The following is a 21140-nucleotide window of genomic DNA, read 5'->3' on the forward strand; positions in this document are numbered from 1 at the left end:
TGTCTGCCACCCTACACTGCTGAGGAACTATGATCATTATAGGATCACTGCCATAAAAAAGAAAGATCCCGCCTATATTGAAGTTGAGACAGCACCTTAAAATGAATTTAAAATTGTTCTTTTATCGTTTTTAAATTGTAAATGTAAATGTTTTTGAATTGGTTGTCAGCCGCCCTGAGTCCACTTGCGGAGAGGGTGGAAAATAAGACTAAGGTAATAATAATATAAAATAAATAAGGTAGGTGGGGAGGAGGGGCATCAGAAAGGTTCAAGAGCCTCTGAAGAGCACACTGTTTTAGTGGCACTTGGATGCTTTTGGGTTGAAAGCGGCCAAGCAGCACCTTCTGAAGGCACCGCACAGCCATTTTCAACCCAAAAGCAGAAGGGCGCCACTAGAACAGTGCACTTTTCGGAGCCTTCCAAGGAAGCCTCCGAAGACCATAGTGCACTGTGCAGCGCTCCTTCAATCCTGCCTTCAAGGCAGGCTCGGAGGTGTGCTCTGTGCAGGCATGGGGGAGTAAGGGGGCCCCAGGCAGCTGCCTACCCCACCAACTCCCATGCGCCAGCCCTGGGTGAACTACCCCTGAGGGACAACCTACATGTGAAGCAAGAAATCCATAATTAGGATCTCTGCTATGATTGCCAGGACTGGAGATCTCCCAGGATTACAACTGATCTCCAGGTAACAGATCCATTCACTTGGAGAAAATGTTCCCTTTGGAAATTGGACTCTATGGCATTATACCCCAGTGAAGTCTCTCTGTTATGTACTGGGACAGGAACTTGCCTTAAGGTTTTACCAGAGACTTTGCTGAGTTTGAAGCTTCATAACAATAGCCACCTGGACTCTGGGAAGAGGCCAATCAGGAGTCATTAGGCTAGCCCTTGTACCTATAGTTACGTGTGTTGGATTTGGGGTGGGATTATTTGCATGTATATAAATTCAGTTTCTCTCTGGCAATGGTGTAATCACTAAATAAAGAACTGAAATCACTCTTTCACCAGCATCCTCATTCATCAAACTCAGTACTTTTCACTCTTCCTTCCCAAGACTCTGTTGTCCTCAGGCTCCACCCCCAAAATCTCCAGGTATTTCCCAACCCAGACTGACAACATTAGATCTCTCTCTTTTAAAACTAGAAAGAGGCCCATGGTGCAGAGTGTTAAAGGTGCAGTACTGCAATCCTAAACTCTGCTCACGACCTGAGTTCAATCTCCGGTGGGTTTTCAGGTAGCCAGCTCAAGGTTGACTCAGCCTTCCATCCTTCCAAGGTCGGTAAAATGAGTATCCAGCTTGCTGGGGGGGGGGGGGGGAAGTGTAGATGAGTGGGGAAGGCAATGGCAAACCACCCTGTAAAAAGTCTGCTGTGAAAATGTGAAAGTAACATCACCCCAGAGTCGGAAATGACTGGTGCTTGCACAGGGGACCTTTCCTTTTCCCTTTTAAAACTAATGCAGCCTCTCTGAAGATCAAGGAAGTATCATGTGAGAGGGTGTTTACCTCTTTCTTTCCATGCCCCCCCCCCCATTTAAATAGCTCTCACACAGAGACACACAGAATTTGCAATTAGATCTGCAAAAGGACAGATATTCAACATGTAACCATCTTTTTGCTTTTGCAGAGGCAATTATAGCTTTAAAGTGGGATAAGTGATTTAAATACTAAATGGAGCATAGGAAGCAAAGATTACATATTTCTTTCCTCAATTCAATACATTTGCAAAGCCACTACTTATGGTTAAAACCAGTGAACGATCTTAATCCAGAATCTTTCATACCACATCTGCAGTGGCTATGCATCAGGATTACACAAGAGCTCAATACACACCGCTTGCTGGGGAAGGGACAGCAGCAAAGGGTGCTGCTGCCTTTTCCCCCTGCTTGCAGATTTCCTGGAGACATCTAGTTCACCACTGTGTGTAAGAGGAGGCTGGACTGGATGGACCCTTAGTCTGATATAGCAGGACATATTCTCATGCTGCAATATTTGTAAATTCTCTCTACATATCAAGAGTGGCTTGCCTAAAGTTGTCTAGTATGTTAATGACTGAATCAAACTAATTATTTTCTAATCAGTCATTTATCTGCTATAACTGAAACACCACATAGGATGCTTCAGCTTACTGGATTTGAATGATTTCTGGATTTCACATCAGTGTTAATCTTCTGAAGTAAGAGGTGTTGAGTTTTCAAGATGCATCTACTTGAGCTCCATCTGGGACATAACAGGCTTGTATTTACCACTTATTCAAAAAAAAAATCCTGATTAAGGGAAGAAATCTGAAGCTCAGGGTTTTTTTTCATTGTGCAGTCTTATATACAGCACAGAGGACAGAAATAGGGGTATGGTTTTGGGAGAGAGGCTGCACTTTAAAATGTACCACTACACTACTTCCCTTGTAGTGGCTCTACCTTGCTCCTTGATCTCTCAGGCACACCTGAGAGGTTAATAGGGAACCAGGTACAGCGAACTTTGTTCATGCCCAGGGAGAAATGTTAATCTCAGTAAACATGATTATTGGTCTCTGCGCTCGAGCACATACCATGCTCTGACCAAACAGTTTTGTACATGTCAGCTATCCACCTCAGACAATGATTCATGATTATCTTGTATGACTCAATAAAAGGCTAGAGGAAGACCCTAGCAGGTCAGCTCATGATTGCGGCCTGAAGACAGACTGACTCTCGAATCATTCTTTGCTACATTCCCTGAATATTTTTTTTAAATATTATGTCTGTCTTCATCTACCAACAAATGCAACTTATTTTACTTAAAACAGTATTTGATCAACATGGAATTCCTGTATACAAATCAGTTAAATGCAATGAACATTCCTTAATCTAAAAATAGTTCTTCAATAGAGTTGTTACCTGTATCCAGGCCTCAGATTCAGTGGGAGCTGAACCTTTCTGAGAGTTCCACCTCCTTGTCCATTGAATAGTAGGTGCAGCTGCATAACAATCCCTGGATAAGCTCCACTGCCTATCTTTCTACAAAATTATCCCTATCTATATCATTTTAAATTGCCCAGGGTCTTATGTTAACATTCAGGCATCTTAAATATTCAGCCTCAATGAATGGTAATGGAAATTTTAAAATTGCACTCCTTTAAATTAGTTATTATGAACAAATACAGGATTATGTAAAATTCCTACTTTTTACTTTTTATCTATTTTTGATCTTATACTGATTTTTACTGATTCTAAGGATGCTTGTCTAAATTCTACTGATATATGCACAATTTAAGAAAGAAGCACTCATCCCATTTATTTCAATATTATGTACATTTACTTTAATATTATCCATTTATTTCAATATTATCTGCATGTACATGCTCTATTACAGCTCTAAAATGGATTCGGAGATACTGGTAGGAAAGGAACTAAGAAAGCTTCTGGAATCAAACATGTCAGTAAAGAAGGAAAACCCTGGCAAAAAACTGTTCATATGTCGCAGAAACATCAAAAAGACTTATTTTAATCAAAATATAAGACCAGTTCTAACAAACAGGACAATCAATCTTACATGATATTTAAAAGTTAATTATAACTTAATAATGCTGGGAAACTAATAGTTAAAAAAATAACATTTTAGAGATGAGCCACTATTAATGTGGCTTTCAGGTAAATGAGAAATAACTATCATAACAATCCATCCCATCCCCCCACTTTTCAGTCACAGAATACTTTTGATAAGGACATCACCCTGTGTTCATTGAAGGATAACTATCCTACAGGATAAAAATAAGGAGACCTTAATACAGTGGCCTGGAAAAATGTTTTTTCTCCCACCTCCTCTATTTTGAACATCCAGTCTGACAAAGAGTTCAGAAAACTCAAAAGTTTGCACACTGTTTTTTCTCACTTTTGGTCCCAATATAAAGTATTGTGTGCAGATGTTGCACCCACAACCTCTATCATAACAAAATTGTGCTTATTTTCTGTACTCTGGCAAGAAGTATTTCAAATAACAAAATAACAGTCTTAACTTAGAATCTGTGCCAATGGCAATAAATTGAGCCATCTGTTTCAAAACTAAAGGGCTAGTTGGTAACTTAACATTATTTTCTTTCTCCACAGTACCCTTTTAGAGATGAAATGTTTCCTAACATATATATAACATATTTAGAAAGGAGAATGTAAACTTTGTGAAGCTAAGTGAAGCACTTTGCAAGACATTATTTATTTAATAATTTAAACACTGACTTTTGAAGAAAGAAAAATCAATGCTATCTAGGTCAAGCAGAAAAGAGATCCAGTTATCCTTAGAAACAGATTATTCCTGTCTTGCAGCTTCAGTGCTTTCCATGAAATGGCAGTGTACAGACTTTAAGAATGAATGTACATGTAAAAGTAGGAACATGTCTACAAGCTAAATATCCCTTATATACATGTTCAGCAGAGGGCATTAGACAGCTTTGTTAAGTATTGTGAAATCGAACGTTTGGTAATAATTTTTGAAAAAACAAAAGTGATGGCATTTGGTAAAAAAGCCCAGAAGAGGTATTGGACTATGAAAGGGGAGAAAATAGAAGTAACAAAATTTACTTATTTGGGAATGATAATTCAGGATACAGGAGCCTATTCTGAACATTGTAATATGAGGGTGGAGAAAGCTGAGAAAACAATGTATGCTATCCTGAGATTTTTTCGTTCTAAGGGGGGCTTTTATGTTCCGGCAGCACTGAAACTGTTCCAATATAAAGTTTTAACACAACTGCTCTATGGTATTAACCTGGGCATCTCGGCTAAAAAATTACAGGCTCTTGAGAAAGTGCATTCTAAATTTCTCCGTAACATCTTGCAGCTCTCGCCAGGTGTGCCAAATGCTCTTTTGTGACTAGAAACTGGGCAAATGAGGCCAGAATTATGTTGCCTTCGGCATACCAATGGCTAAGAATCTATACAAACAAAAAAGGCCTCTTTCCTCTAATAACTCAAGACCTCTATAGGCCAAGGTGGCTGCAATTGGTTGAAAGCAATTTGGGAAGTATAGGATTCTCACTTGAAAACCTCTTGATGCAGAGTAATGCCAAAGCAAAAAGTATTATCAAACAAAGAATCTGTGATATAGAGAGACAAAGGGATCTAGAACAGGCCCCTTCTTTCTTGGCGTCTACCGAGACCAAATATGTTATGAGGATGGCCAAGTACTTTTCTTATTTGGAGGTATCAGCTCACAGAAGAGCCTTTACATTGGCTCGATGCGCAGCCATGCCCTCAAAAGTGTTAGAAGGGAAATATAGAAAAGTTCCGTACGAAGATCGACGCTGTTCTTGTGCTATGGGAGAGGTGGAGTCGATGATTCATATGTTTTTTCGATGCCCATTCCACCAAGCATATAGGGACAGGTTTGTTTCCCTGTTTGTAGTCAGACCAATAGCAGATGTGGACTGGGCGTGTTTGGAGAAACTTTTGGTGGATGCAAGTCCATTTATCTTTAGACAGATAGCTAAATTCTGCCATTACCTTGTGAAGTTCCATACTAAGAAACAAGAAATTGTAGGTTTTGTATGATCTGTCTGAATTTTAGGTTATAAACGATTTTATATATTCGGATTTAAAGGATTTTATATTAATTTGAACTGATTCAGGATTTTAAAATTGGTTAAATTATATTTTAGTTATCCCCGACCTGTATAGGTGCGGAAAAGTTTTATGTATTTTATTGTATTTTATGTATTTTAGGAGGGTTTTTTTACATGATGTGTTATAGTTTTTACATTGGTCTATGACCGTAATAAAAAGTTTGTTCGTTCGTTCGTTCATTCATTCATGTTCAGCATGATTTGTAGGCTCTATTCACAATAGGATTGCCAGGAATTCCCTGGCCACTGGTGGGGAATAAGAGGATAGGGTTGCAAGAACCAGGCTGGGAAATTCTTGGAGATTTGGAGTGAGAGCCTGGAGAGAGGGGTAAAATGCCTTAGAGTCCACCCTCCAAAGCATCCATTTTCTCCAGATCTCTGTAGTCTGTAATGAGCTGTAATTCCAGGGGATTCCCAGGTCCCACCTGGAGCCTGGTATCCCTAATTCACACTGATCATTCATGGATAACATCAATAGACATGGTTTTATTCCCTTTCCTGTACATCACACACACACACACGTACAGGCCTCTCAGTAAACATTAACAGCAGAACATCTCCTTCTGCTTAACTAATAGTCTGTACATTCCAAACCCATGTCATTTAGTCAAATGCTGTACCTGTTGTTCCTGAAGTAAATATGTAGAGGAGAGGATCTTTTAGACTCTTAGCAATACGGAGATTATCTGGTACAGGATCATCAGAGACATCATCCAGCTTGTCTAAAATGGTGTCAACATGCGGCAAAGTGGTTTCTTTTGTCATCAACCATATTTTAATATCATCTTGGAGGCTAGGAAGAATTTCTTCTAAGGTCCCAAGCATATCTTTAAAATAATAATATTACAATATAGTTAGAATCAAATGGTGTAATTGCAAAATGCTTCTCACATCCTAGTGAAGGGAAGGATGCCAAAGAAGGATAATATATTGCAGAAAAAATATGCTCTAATCCAGACACTGGTGGTCCACAGTGAAGTAACTGCCTAATTTTGCCCCATTCAAACATGTCCCAGGTGGGTTTTGTACAGCAGAATTCAAAGGGAGCCATAGAAAATTAAGCCCACTTTCCTCATCAGAGCCCTGTCACCTCAGCAGTAAAGACCCACTTGTTGCTGTTATTGCTGCTGTTACCGAGTGTGACAATACAGTCTATATCCAGGCCTTTTATATATTTCTCACAGGCATACATTTGTTCAGTAAGGCTATAAGAATGGTATTCATATCCAAATTCTTAGTGCAAAATTACCTCACTTTCATGTCTCCTAAATGCGGTTTATACAGTTTCATGCAATTCTAAACAGGGTTACACCTTTGTAAATCCATTATAGTCAATGGGTTTAGAAAGATGTAACTCATTTTATGATTACACTGTTAGTTCCTAAAAGAACATCACAGCTGCTCCCATTCTCTTGGAGAGATGCCTTAATATCTCAAGGCAGTTACTATATGCCAAATTGTATCACTTTCTAAACTATTTAAATATTTACCTTTCAGAAAATGTTTCATTTGTTAAATAAAATTACTTTTGCCTGCTTATAGGCTTGTCAGTCCCCAAGTTCCAGTAGGGGATCCTCCTGTTTTGCAGGCTCCTCCCCACCACCAACCAGGTAGCTGGTGGGGGGAAGCCCCAACCCAACAACCATGATGTGCCTTTCCACCTCAGAAGGCTTAGAAGAAGTTTAGAAACATAGAAGAAGCTTGGAAGGTTTGTGTGCCTTTAAATTTCAGTAGGAGCAAGGCTTAATGGGGGCAAGGTGAGCCAGCAGAGCCATGTGTTCTCAGTGAGTCTGTGAAGCTGTGAGAAGGGAAGAGAGTACGCTTCCCAATCCCCAGGTCCCAGCGGGGGATCCCCCTTTTGACAGGCTTCTCCCCGCCCCCAGCCAGCTGGCCGGCGGGGGAAGCCCCACCCGCACAGTCATTCTGCAGATTTAGAGCTCCTGCAGGTTTAGAAACCTGCAAACAGTTTTTAAAATGTGTGCCTTTAAGGCTGAGCAGGAAGTAGGGAACAGGAAGGGCTTCATGGGAAAGGAGCAGTGACAGTTTCCTCAGAGAACGGCCCCTTCCTTTCTTTTGCGTTCGTTTTCAGAGCGAGTAAAGTTCTGCAGGAACAAGACCCAGTAAGTATTTGTGTGTGTGAGAGAGGGAGGAACAAGACCCAGTAAGTATTTGTGTGTGTGAGAGAGGGAGGGGGCAGGGGATTCCCTGGTTTGGAGGCCCTTCCCCTGCTTTAGAAAGTGTGTGGGGGGGAGGGAAATGTCTACTGGACACTCTATTATTCCCTATGGAGAACGATTCCCATAGGGAATAATGGGGAATTGATCTGCGGGTATTGGGAGCTCCGGGGGGGGCTATTTTTGAGGTAGAGGCACCAGATTTTTAGTATAGCATCTAGTGCCTCTCCCCAAAATACCCCCCAAGTTTCAAAACGATTGGACCAGGGGGGGTCCAATTCTATGAGCCCCAAAATATGGTGCCCCTATTCTTCATTATTTCCTATGGAAGAAAGGCATTTGAAAAGGCGTGCCATCCCTTTAAATGTGATGGCCATAACTCCCTTTAAGTTCAATTATGCTTGTCACACCCTTGCTCTCGGCTCCGCCCCAATGTCTCCTGGCTCCACCCCCAAAGTCTCCTGGCTCCACCCCCAAAGTCCCCAGATATTTCTTGAATTGGACTTGGCAACCCTAGAAGAGAGCCCAGCCCCTCCATTTATTTTACATTCCTTTCAGAAGTCATTTGCATAGTAAAGAGTACACAAGAACCTTTCATTTCTTGTGTTAGTCTGAAGAAGTTGGTGGAAATGCAGCAGATGAGTGAATTGCCCCAGTGAGATCACAAAAGTGTGTGCTTGCAAATTGCATTTATTTTGGCCGTTTTGTGAGTGTGTGTGGGTATGTTCACTTTAATTTAGTAGAAATGCTGCCAGCTGCTGAGGGACAAGGAAATGAAGACTGTATTCAGGGGAACTGTACTGTTATGTTTTTGTTTGTTTTAGGGACAGGAAAGGCTCCTTCTCCAGCCCCAAAGTCCCCAGGTATTTTCTGAGTTGGACCTGGCAACCATAGCCTTACAGTACAAACATTCAATCTCCTTAATGCTATAATATAAATTTCTTCAACTGAAATCCTTCCTTCCATAATCCTTTAATTTAATCCAGTCATGGTCATCTGGTAACACGCTGGCAAATACCATTTTCAAAAGAAAGGACTGAGGTTTTTAAATCATAAAATTAAACCATAAAGTTCTAACAGTACAACTCCAGATGTCATCAGTTTATATTTTTGTTTCAAAATCTGTTTTAGAGTGCTACATGCCCAACACTTCAACCTACAAAGCTAATTTCAATAATTTATGCAAGGTTCAATATTTACCAAACTGAATTTTTCAAATAAAATCATAACACCTGATAATTTTTTTTAAAAATCACATAACCTTTCTGCACATTTGTGCACTAAGCTTTATTCTTATCTATCTCAGGAAAATGCAAATAGAAAGATAAGAATGGATTACCTTTGAAGCATTGAGCTAAATGATGTTGACCCCTAACACTAAACATTACTTTGCACAAGAAAAAAAATTCTTCATGAAAGTGAACTTGCAAGTAGGAAACTATCTCACAATACAGTCCTAAAATTAATTTGTAAAATGTTTAAATGGCAGCTAAGCCCCATGCCCACATAACTTGGGAGACAGACAAGCATCGTGTCCTGCCAATGCCACCCTGGCACAAGAGGCCATAAATGGATGACGTTGCACTGCACTGGGGAGTACTATGGCTATTTGATATTCTGAAAGAGTGCCTTGTTGGTGCCATGCTTTCAAATCCACACCATCTGCAGAGCACTTGAGCTCACTGACTGTCTATTGCAACTACAGAACATTACTTGTTACTGTTGCCCTTGTTATCTCTTTTGCCAGTTTCCAGAAAGCTCCACCTCCCTAAACAGGAATAGCAAAAAGGATGAATTCTAATTACAGTTTTGCACTGACAATTTCTTAGCCTCCAATATCTCCAAAAATGCCGCAATGTGTACATCTAGCTGCTCTGGTGGGTGGTTGCCAAATATCTTGTTCTAGTCTGGCCACTATGCAGTTACAAGCTGTATAGCAGAAAGTTGTTTGACTACCACCTCTACCTATTATGGGCTTGTAGCGATATGGATAGCCTGTAAATAGAACTTTCAAAACTACAAAACTTTGCTAAATAAACAGAGTTGTCAACTCTGCTCCTGATAATCATTCAATAAATACTTCGATTGTATTGTCTCTGACTGCTGAGCCTCTGTTTCAGAGGGTTCTGGTAAATAGGCATCTACAAGTATGTGAAGTTTCCCATCCCCTTCCTTGAAAGCCTCTCCTGTTTTCCTATTTCCTCCTTTTCCAGTCCACCACCCAACCTACCTTTATCTGCTCTCCTGGTTTCAAGTTTCCCTCCCCGTCAACCTCTGTCTGGAAAATTATGGCCCAGTTGCATGGTGCCAGATGCTGGACTGGGTGCAATTACACAGTGGGGAACCCACAAGGACCTGCAGGGGGCACCTCATTTTCCCCTGCACCCCCTTCCCCACACTATTTCCTCTTTCCCTCCTCCTGGCAGTCCCCATATCCTCACCTCTCCATGTATCTTTCTTTCCTGCACACCCACCAACCAGCCTTTCTTTTTAACTGCTTGCCATTTTCAGCTATATTTATTATTTTTTAGAAGAATAAGAGATTGGATTTATACCCCACCCTTCATTACCCAAAGGAGTCTCAGAGAGGCTTACAATCTGCTTTTCCTTCCCCTCCCCACTACCCTGTGAGGTAGGTGAAGCAAGGCCGGCCCTAGGGCACATGGCATCCCAGGCAGACACGCCGCCCACTGCCCCCCTGCATGGTGCTGCTGCGCTGCCTTTCTCCACTGCACCTTCTCCTCTCTCCCTTCCCTGCCATTTCAATGCCCAGGAAGGGGCAGTTGAGTGCCATGCTTCCCAGGCTCTTTAAAGATCCCCCCGTTGATTAGCTGATCAGTGGGTAAAAGGGTGCCAGGGGTTCGCACCTACTATGCTGACCCTCCGGCACACTCACGATCAGTGTAGGGTTGAGCTTGGGGGCAGCAGCAGTAGGAAGGACAAGTAAACCACCAAAAGACAGCCGCTGCTGCCTCCTCTCCCCCTTCCTTCCTGGATCATATGGAAAGGAAGGGGGGGAGGTAGCAGTGGCAGCCACTCTTTAGGCGGCTCGCTCATCCTTCCTGCTGTTGCCCCCAGGTTCAACCCTGCATTGATTATGAGCATGTCGGAGAGCTGGCATAGGAGCCATGAGCCTCCAGCGCCCTTTTACCCATCGATCAGCTGATCAGCGGGAGGCTTTAAAAAGCCCAGGAAGCACGGCACTCAACCACTCCTCAGGCACTGTAATGTTGGGGACGGGAGGAAGGAGGAGGCATGGCGGAAAGGGGCAGCGGGGCAAAAGAAGCATTTGCCTAGGGAAAGGGAGAAGGGCTGAATTCAGTGCCTCCTGCTGGTGCCCTACACAAATGCCTAATTTGCCTAGCGGGCAGGCTGACCCTGTGTTGAGCTGAGAGAGCTTTGACAGAAGCTGCTGTTGAGAGGAACAACTCTGTGAGAACTTGTGACTTGACTCAAGGTAACATCAGCAGGTGCATGTGAAAGAGTGGGGAATCAAACCCAGTTCTCCCAGATAAAAATCCATAAACTCAACCACTACACCAAACTGGCTTATAAATTATTTACATTTACATCATTTATAACCCACCTTTATCCATAACAGAGAAGGGGGGAGAAGGAGAAGAATTGGATTATACACCTCCCTTCACTCAGTGTTTCAGAGTGTCTTAAAATCACTTTCCCTTCCTCTCCCCACAACAGAAACGCTGTGAGGTTGGTGGAGATGAGAGCTGTAAGAGAACTGCTCTTTAGAAAATATCTCTCTCCAAGGTCACTCAGAAGCTGCATATGGAGGAGTTGGAATCAAACCCAGTTCTCCCAGATTAGAGTCCATGCACTTAGCCATTACACCAAACTGGCTCTCCAGAGACTCAAAGCAAGTAACTGTATGAGACAGGATGCTGGACTAGATGAATAGTTAATCTGATCCAGCAGGGCTCTTCTTATGTTGTTAATAGTAGCAAGCCATGGCAATCCAGCAGAAGGGCTACAATGATAGGTGTTCAGCAAGAATATTTGATTCTGAGGTGGGTGATCATTGTGAGTGATTGGATCTAAAGATGAAAAATCTCTCCTGTGCCTGGAATTCCTTCCAGGACTACAAAACTCACAGAATTGTAATTACATGCCCTTGTTCTTCATATTGTTCTGTTGTGGCAGGGGTGGGGGGGGGATAATCTCACATGAACAGTTGAATCTTCTTTTATTGAGACCTTTGGTCTACCAAGGTTTGTACAAACTAATTTGACAGGCAGTAGTGTAGAATGTAGATTCAGATTTGCACTAGACCATGCGCAGAGTGCCAGAGAAATTTGCACTAATTCTGACCATAAAACTCATTTGTACTAACCTCCCTTGACTGTTACATTTAAACTATTACATTCAAAATATTATATTTGCAGAATCTGCCTTAAAGTATATGAAACAGCACCTTTTCCTATGGGTTATAGTGGTCTTGGGAACAAAGAACAATGACTTCTATTAGAGTCTTTGCTAAGCACATTAGATACCTCTTCTCTAGCAGAAATATGCTATCACAAGTTTGTTCTGTAAACATCTTTCAGTAAAAAGTAAACTATCTTCTTACCTCTGGAAACATATCACTCTGCAAAGGTCATATCAATACTAAAGCAGGAGCTGTGCTTTTTACATGTTTTCTGGAACTAGACCAGGTGCCGACACAGGAGAACAACAGGAAGGAACAGGAAGGGAGAAAACCACAGATGTAAGATATAAGTAAGTTAGACTTGGGGGTACCCCATGTGATATCAATTCATCTCTCGCTTGGAAATATGATTTATTTGACCAATTAGTGTAATCAAAATGTCAGAAGGGAAGAACTGTGTAGCTAATCTGTAAATTGGCCTTTGTTATCAGAAATGTATAAATGCTATGACTTTGGAAACATGGCTTTGAAGGAAAATGGAGGAAGGGTGAAAGTTTGTTTTCCTTCCCACATAAATGTGAAAACAATAAAGACCTGCATATCTATCTCTTTACACCTCGGTTGCTGAGTCTCTTAATTGGGTGGAAAAGGGACTCTGCCGTGTACAACAGTAGCTTCCCAGGGTACAGGTCATTCATATTGCCTACAACCTGATTCTTTCAGTTGGAGATGCATATAAAATACTGACTAAACTTTCCTGGTGATGTTCCAGTGTCCACAATTTAGAATTGTGCAGATTTAGCTGTTAGTTCATTACATTTGGACACATAACTATAAAGAATGTTACTTTCTACCTTGCATGTGAATGGCAAAAGGGATACGTGTCTATTTACCTTAACCAACAAATGGCATGTGAGATTAATGCAATTTCAACATGAAAATGAATAGTGTATAGGAAATTAGGATTGCATCAAGTAAAAGAAAAGATTTTTTTTACAAGAATAAGAGATTGGATTTATACTCCACCCTTCATTACCCTAAATGTGCCTAAAATGATTAGTCATTAGAAAACATTATAGATTCATATAACTGATACATTAATCAATGAAAACTTACTTAGAATCTGTTGTCAAGAAGGTGATTTATACTTGCTGCTTTTGCATCAGGCAGGGACTTCATAGGAAAATAGTAGTGCAGTCCTAAACAGAGTTACACTCTTCTGAATGCACTGACTTCAGTTGACTTAGATGTGTGTAACTCTCCTTAGGACTGCACTGCACTGCACATATGCTGGTTTTCTATAAACCTTGTAGAAAGCTTCCTTCCACAGTGTTCTGAGATTTAGATACCAAATTGCTTTGGCAGTAGAGAAAAGTTAGCAACCACAGTCCAGTGGGAATGGCTAAGGGCATCAGGCTGTGGCATCTTCTGCAATGGACCACCTATCTAGTCAACTTTTACCCAGATGACAGCAGCCACCAAGTGCTAACAATGTAACAGACTAAGACAAGACAACCCTGGCATGTGAAGTGCAACGCAAGTAAGTTCTTCTTGCTCAACTAATATAATTTTTAAAGTAGCCTTTAAACAACAGACAACAGAGAGTTGGAACAAAGCAGTAAGTCTTCCAATTAACATTAAACTAATGTCTAGACTCCACGGTTTTAGACACCTACAGGCTCAATATTGCTATCTAGATTTTGAAGTAAATATGGCAAGGCGATGAAGAACTGGAAGATCATACTGACCAGTTCTCAAAAGAATGATAATGCAGTCCTAAAACACTTTCCCAAGATCACGACTTATTGAATAGATATGAGTAGGATGAACTATTTCCTACATAGAAAACAAAGCTGAGGTACACCTTACATGGTGGTCCTGCAGCCCTGATAAACTGAGGGCCATCTGTAGGAGAGAAAAGATGGTCAAGAGCAGGGGTGTCAAACTAATTTGTTATGAGGGCTGGATCTGACATAAATGAGACCTTGATGGGCCAGGCCATATCAGGCTGAGCCTTGTGGGTTCCTATTTAAGATTAGGTAGTAGAGATATAAACTTTATAAAAGACACAGACAAACACAATTAAATATATATATGGGAGGAATACAAAGAAAGCACCTTTAAGACCAATGAGTGCTGTTTTAAGCATGTTTTAAGTTTAAATATATATATATATATATATATATATATATATATATATATATATATATATATATATATTTAAACTTAAAACATGCTTAAAACAGCACTCATTGGTCTTAAAGGTGCTTTCTTTGTATTCCTCCCATGGGATCCAGGGAACTGGGCAAAGGAAGTTTTGGCTCTTTCCTTCCTTTCCCAGGGGTCCAGGAGGGGGAGGAGCCTCAGGCAATAGAAGGAAGAGAGGCTTGGCTCAGTAGCTCTACTATGCAACTGAGAGAGACTGGCAAAGCAAGCTGCCCTTCCACCCTCCTCCGCAAGGGAGGAGCCTCAGCCAATGGAGAAAATAGAGGTTTTGCTCTGTAGCTCCTGTGTGATTGAGCAAGCTTGACAAAGCAAGCAGTGATGCAGAAGGGGGCAAGAGAGAGGAAAACAACACCCCTGGTCAAAAGGCTCAATCTTTCCTTGCCTACTAATTCTTCTCTTCAAATACCTTCCAATTTTAGTATGTTCTTTCCACAACCAGCTTTCAGACCACAAGGCAGTCAGCAGAGGTCAGAATAAAACAGGGATTCATATGCTGAGTAGAATTGGTGGAAAGGTTAAAGAGCCCCTTCTCCCATCTGCAAACTCTCCCTTGCAAATGTTCCCTTTCCCCACATTCACATTACTTGGGCAAAACCAGATTTTGGATCACACACATTTGCTAAGGTAATGTGTAGACCTGTTCTGAACTTCAGAGAAGGAGACCATTAAGAAGTAGAATAAATGTCTGTCTACTTAGGAAATTTAATTAACAACATTGATTATATCTTCTATCTACATTGCAAATGTAAAAAAATATATTTATCATCCTTTCAGAACTTTATTGCAGAATAGGTTAAATAGCTCAGATGCATGAGGAATCTTAAGGATGTTGTCTCTGTTTCTGTTGCCCAAAATCATTTCATCGATGGGCAAATTATACTGCCTATTCTATCTAGCCTTTGGCAGGAACACCTTGCCATTTTTGTGAATGAAGTTAATACAGCATCATCTAGTTTATCTTCAATTGTGAAATGTAAATATCCACACCCTACTTTTATTCCTAATGGGGACCCAAGGCTATTTACAACAAAGTTTCCCCTTCCATATCAGTATCATAATTTGCACCCTCTGTGGGAGATTAGGCTGAAAGAAAGTGACTGGCCTAAATTAATCCAATTAGCCTCCATGGCAGAGTGAGTACCCACATCTTCCAGATCCTACCTAGTCCAAACTGTAAGCACTATACCATGCTGGCTTCAAAATGGCAGAGCTTTCCCAGGGCTGCAGAACTTCAGGCTGCAAGTGCAGGTTCACACATTTCACTGTTCCAGTTATCTAAAAACAACAGTTCCCTAGACACAGAAAACTAGATCAATAGTCCTGTCAGCCACAAGAATGTATTTTCTATTTACAGAGAGCTTTTTCACTGGGAAGTATTCAGACATAGAATTCCTGGCCTGAAATGATACAACCCTAGCAAAAATTCATGCTTGGTAATCAGGAGCACAAGAAAGGTGTTGGACATGTTGGGGGGGAAAGGAATAAAATGAGACAGGAGAAGGAATACCAAGATCAGTTATACAGTACCTGCTCCCACTACCAGCATCTTGGAGGCACAGCTGCTGAGGCAGTGCAGGAGGGACTTGGAGCGGATGTTGAAATTGAGGAAAGCCACAACACAGCCCAGCTTGGTCAGACCAAACCACAGGTGGATGAAATCTGGCTCATTGCTCATCAGCAGGGCTACTGTGTCTCCTCTTTTCAGTGTCCCTTCTTTGAGGAAAAGTTGGGCTATCCTGTTGCTCCTCTTGTCTACAAACCCATAGGTGTAAACCTTCCCTTCATATAACAGGAATGGTTTACTGGGCTGCTTTTTAGCCAGCTTCACAAACTTGTCCAGCACAGAACAAATTCTGCCCTGCAGTCTGTAAGTCTCCACAGTCAGCCCATACTTCAGCACTTTCAGCAAGAACTTCAGGTCAGCCCAAAAGTAAGGGAAGAAGAGCTTCTGCAGGAGGTGCAGGGAGGCGAGTCCAGCTGCCACCCCAGCTATCCAGAAGGGTAACATTGGTTCAGCTGCAGCAAAAGAGAGCCTGGCACCGTGGCGAGTCTTCACCCAGCCAGCCACCCACACACACCGCCTCTCCTGAGATAAGAAAAAGCGTCTCAGACCGTCTAGAAGCAACTCAAACCAATGCAAAGAAACGAAAAGAACGTCCGCGCGCGGGGGGGGGGGGTGGTTTGGAGCGCTCAACAGAAGGCAACAGGTGGAAAAAGGGCTTCGTGAGACAGTCTTTGCCCTCCCCCAGCGAAGGCTTCGCAGAGCTTCAGCCACTCAGAGAGACTCGTTTCTCACACAAAGCAGGGCGAGCTGCTTCTCCCTTTTGTAGCCACCGGGAAACGCTAAGGGGCAGCTGCTTTCAGCGCTTGCCGGAATCGCGCAGCTTGCCTGGACACCGGAGGCACGAAGAAGTTCGCTCTGCTTTTGCATCAAGGGTCAGAGCTTTCAACTCCGCCCTTCAGCAACGGCGGTCAGTCCCTCGAGCTGGTCGCCGAGCATACCAAGCAAACGGGCGCAGCCCTCTCATTAGTGAGTATCCGAGCGGATGGCGCTTTCCTCACTTATTGGCCACAACCGCTGACTTGGGCTGCCAGGGAATTAAAGTTTGCCGGAGATGGACAGCAACGCAGCCGTTAGTGAGGCATTTTCTTTCTCTGTTGTGTAATCCTTTCAGGATGGCCAGATGGCCTTTGTTTGTTGTCGAATGCCAGACACCACTACAGTTACAAAGGGTTTTTTCACACATGGCACTTAACTTGGTATTTTGTTTTTGCACTTCATGCTTCTATATATTCAAAAGGGAAACATCGTCTACAACATACACCAGGTTTTAAAATATTTTCAGCTTTTTGTGCAGCGTTCACACCTATCTATAGGTTGCAGAAGATATTCAAAAGGCAGTTCTGTGTCATATATGCCAAATGTTGACCAATCCAACCTTTGTGATAGTGTTAGTTTAGTAATGTGTGATAGTTTTACTTTAGTAATCATGGTGGTAGGAGTATATGCAGTGTTGCTTTCCATAACTAGAAATTTGTTCACCTATTCCCCATTTCTCTCTCTTCCTTCTCCATTTCCTTCACCTAAAATCCATTTGATATCCTGAATAGGCTTGCCAGTTTCCAGAACAGCAACTGATTTCCACACCGTACAGTTCACTCCCCCTGAAGAAAATGATAGCTTCAGAGTCTGCACACTGTTGCATCACATCCCCACTGAGCTCCCTTCCCAAACTCTGCCCTCACCAGGCTCTGCCACAAATCTCTAGGAATTTCCCAAGGTGGAGTTGTTATTTATTAGATTTGTGAATTGCCTTATTCTGGCCGATGCTAGGCTCTAGGTGATGTAAAACAACACACACACACACACACACACATATATATATATATAAAATCAGTAAATCCAATTAATTAAAAAGAGTTTACAGTGTGATGACATCTTTGTAGCTTTTGAGGCATCGGGAGCAGAGAATCCCCCCTTGTGGGGGAAGGGGTGCCACCCCAACAACTGTTGCTGTCCTCAAGCAAAAGCCCAGTGGAACATCTCTGCTTTGCAGGCCCTGCAGAATTGTAGAAGATCCCACAGGGCGCTAGTATCTTCTGTCAGAGCGTTCCACCAGGTTGGGGCCAGGACTGAAAAGGTCCTGGCCTTCGTTGAGGACAGCCAGACCTCTTTGGGGCCAGGGATCACCAGTAGATTTTTACCTGTAGAGTATGATGCCCTTCCAGAGGCATAGTGGAGGAGCTGGACCCATAGATGCGTTGGTCCCTGATTGCTCAAGGCCTTAAAGGTCATAACCAGAACCTTGAATCTAACTCTATACTCAACTGGAAGTCAGTGTAGCTGGCGCAGCACAGGTAGAATATGTGCCATCCTTGGCATTCCCATCAGGACTTGTGCAGCTGCATTCTGGACCTGTTGGCATTTCCAGGTCAAAGTCAAGGACAGACCAACATAGAGCAAGTTACAGTAGTCTAGCCTGAAGGTGACCATCACATGGATTACTGTAGCTAGGTCCAAGTGAGGCAGGGGGGGAGTTGCCTAGCTTGGTGTAGATGCAAAAATGCCACTTTAGCAATATGTGTGACCTGGGCCTCCATTGAGAGAGAGACATCCAGGGTCACTCCCAGGCTCTTGGATAGTTGGTGCTGGTGTTAATAGCACCCCATTAGTAGGCAATCTGTGCTCCAACTGCAGCCTCAGTCATCCCAGCCACAGAACCTCTGTCTTTGAAGGGTTCAGTTTCAACCTACTCTGCTTTAGCCAGTCCATCTTGGCCTCAAGACCCACTGCCAGAGATGATGGGATTGAGGCCAACCAGTCTCCCAACAGCAAATACAGCTGAGAGTTATTTGAATATTGATAACACCCTAGCTCAAAACTCCATACCAGCTGTGCAAAGGGGTGCATATAGACGTTAAACAACATTGGGGAGAGGAGTGCACCTTGAGGGACCCCACAGACCAGGGAGTATCTTGAAGACGCATCCTCCCCTTGTGCCACCCTTTGTCCCCAACTGTGGAGAAATGAGGAGAGCCATTGTAAGGCCAATCCATGAATTCCCATGTCAGCAAGGCAGTGAGTCGACAGATCATAGTCCACTGTGTCAAACACTGCTGTAAGATCTAACAATAACAGTAGTGCTGACCCACCTCGATCCAACTGCATTTGGAGATAGTCTGTTAGAGCAACCAGGAAAGTCTCAGTCCCATGGCCAGGGCGGAAACCCAACTGGAATGGGTCTAGCACCGATGTGTCCTTCAGGAAGCCCTGGAGCTGTTCAGCTACTGCTCTCTCAATTACCTTACCAAAAATTGTAAGTTTGATACTAGGTGATAAGTGGCCGAATCTACAGGATCCATCATTGGCTTTTTAAAGAGTGGTATGACCACTGCCTCCTTTAGGCCTTCTGGAAACACCCCAGTCTCTGATAATTGCCTTCATAGGGCCCCGGATCCTCTCTTCACCAGCCATGAGTCTAGAAGGCAAGTGGTAGGGCTAACAGCTCTCAGGACTTTGTCAACATTGGCAGAAGAGAGCAGATTGAAAGAGTGACAAACTGGACCCAAAGATGGCCAAGGAGCCTCCAGTTCACTCACTGTAGCAAAATAGGCAGGTAGGTCATGATGGAGTGACATGACTTTATCAGCAAAAAAGCTCATAAACACCTCAGAATCAATGGCCAAATTATTATCTCTCTTTGAACCTCTTGCTGTGAGGGATGTTAAAGATCGAATTATCCTAAACAATTGAGCTTGACATGAGCTGGCAAACATAATCATGAATATACTACAAAATATAATAGGTGTGTACATGCGATCTCTTAACTTAGAAAACTCATTTGTCTCTCTTCATTGATTTTATTCTAATGAAATCAAAAAGCAGGAAAAGAGTGGAATCTAATCCCCTTTCAATAAATGCAGCTGGGGTTCCATTATTAACTATAAATCAACTTTAGATTGCTGACAGTGTATATTCAGTTGAAAATATATGGTGTGCATGGATCTGGCAGGACCTGTTGGGGACAAATCCACACTGACTTCCCTGGATCACCAAGTTTTCCTTCAGATGTTTGCAGATTATTATTTATTCAATTTAGTCAGCTAGTATCAGGCTCTGGGTCATGTACAACACAAGAATAAAATACATACATTTAAATCAATAAAACCAGTTACATTAAAAAGAAATTATAAACCCCTATGGCATCTCATTTAAAGTGCTATTGTTCAGATTCCCAGTTGTTACATCAGAGGCAGGGGGGAAGAAAAGGTGCCAGCATGGCAATCATTGTCCTTATGCAAAGGCTTGGCAGAACATCTCTTCCTTACAGGCCCTGCAAAACTATAAAAGATTCTGCAGGGCCCTGATGTCTTCTTGCAGAGTGTTCCATCAAGTGGAGGCCAGGACTGAAAAAGTCCTAGCCCTCGTGAGGTCAGGCAGACCTCTTTAGAGCCACCGTAATATCCCCGTTTGGTTGTGGGTTTCCAGGTTATAGTACTCACTATACCCCATTTATTTCTCTTCCTTCTCTCAGTTCTCAGATCCATTCAGCAGAGACAAGCTGGCTCGAAGCATCAACCCTTTATTTGCAAGGATGCAACTCCAGCAAACAACAGCTTCAACTGGCCATACAAACACTGGAAAGTGAAACTACTTGAGCTCCACTCCATTGAAATACATCGCAGTGCAAAGTTGAAAGGAAAACATGGAATAGATTTTCCATTAACGTCTCTGGGCCTATATAGACTACTAGTCTATCTAGGTCTGAGACCTTAATGGAAAATCCACTCCCCATTTGCTTTGCAAGCCAAAAAGAGCTTCCTGCTGAAGCAGGCAAAGACAAGGCAGAAGGAGCCGGGAACTTTGGCAGACTTGGAGCTTCAAAGGGTGAGGACAGGAGAGGGAGGAGGGGAGAGAAAAGAGCCATGGGCCTAATTAAAGCCCTGGGTGGGCCAGTTGCGGCTCGTGGGTCATAAGTTTGACAACCCGATTTAGAAAGTCATCACTAAAGCCAACAATGCCATCTCTGTTCCATACACTGTCCTGAAGCCAGGCTTAAAAGGGTCCAGAGAAGATGAGTTATCCAAGAAGACCTGATCCACTACCTCTGTCAATCATTTTGCTCAGACAGGGTAGATTAGAGATTGGGTGACTATCTCAGTCTTTTATTAATGCTCAAAGACCACCAGGTCATCAGTACACAAAAGGATTATATTAGTATACAGACAATATAAACAATATAAAGACATAATATGGAAAACATAGAT

General features: G+C 42.4%; 1 protein-coding gene across 1 annotated transcript in view; it reads right to left on the reverse strand.

Moving 5' to 3' along the window:
• Positions 1–16435, reverse strand: part of SLC27A6 (solute carrier family 27 member 6) — a 66237-nt gene extending 49802 nt beyond the window's left edge. Inside the window, exons 1-2 of the mRNA XM_060235518.1 lie at positions 15900–16435; positions 6209–6415 (exon numbers count right to left, since the gene is read on the reverse strand). Coding sequence (XP_060091501.1) covers positions 6209–6415; positions 15900–16380 — 688 coding nt within the window. The 5' untranslated portion in view covers positions 16381–16435. The remainder of the gene's footprint in view (positions 1–6208; positions 6416–15899) is intronic.
• Between the last annotated feature and the right edge of the window lie 4705 nt (positions 16436–21140).

Source organism: Heteronotia binoei, chromosome 4 (assembly GCF_032191835.1).
Source record: "Heteronotia binoei isolate CCM8104 ecotype False Entrance Well chromosome 4, APGP_CSIRO_Hbin_v1, whole genome shotgun sequence".
In the NCBI taxonomy this organism is placed as follows: Eukaryota; Metazoa; Chordata; class Lepidosauria; order Squamata; family Gekkonidae; genus Heteronotia; species Heteronotia binoei.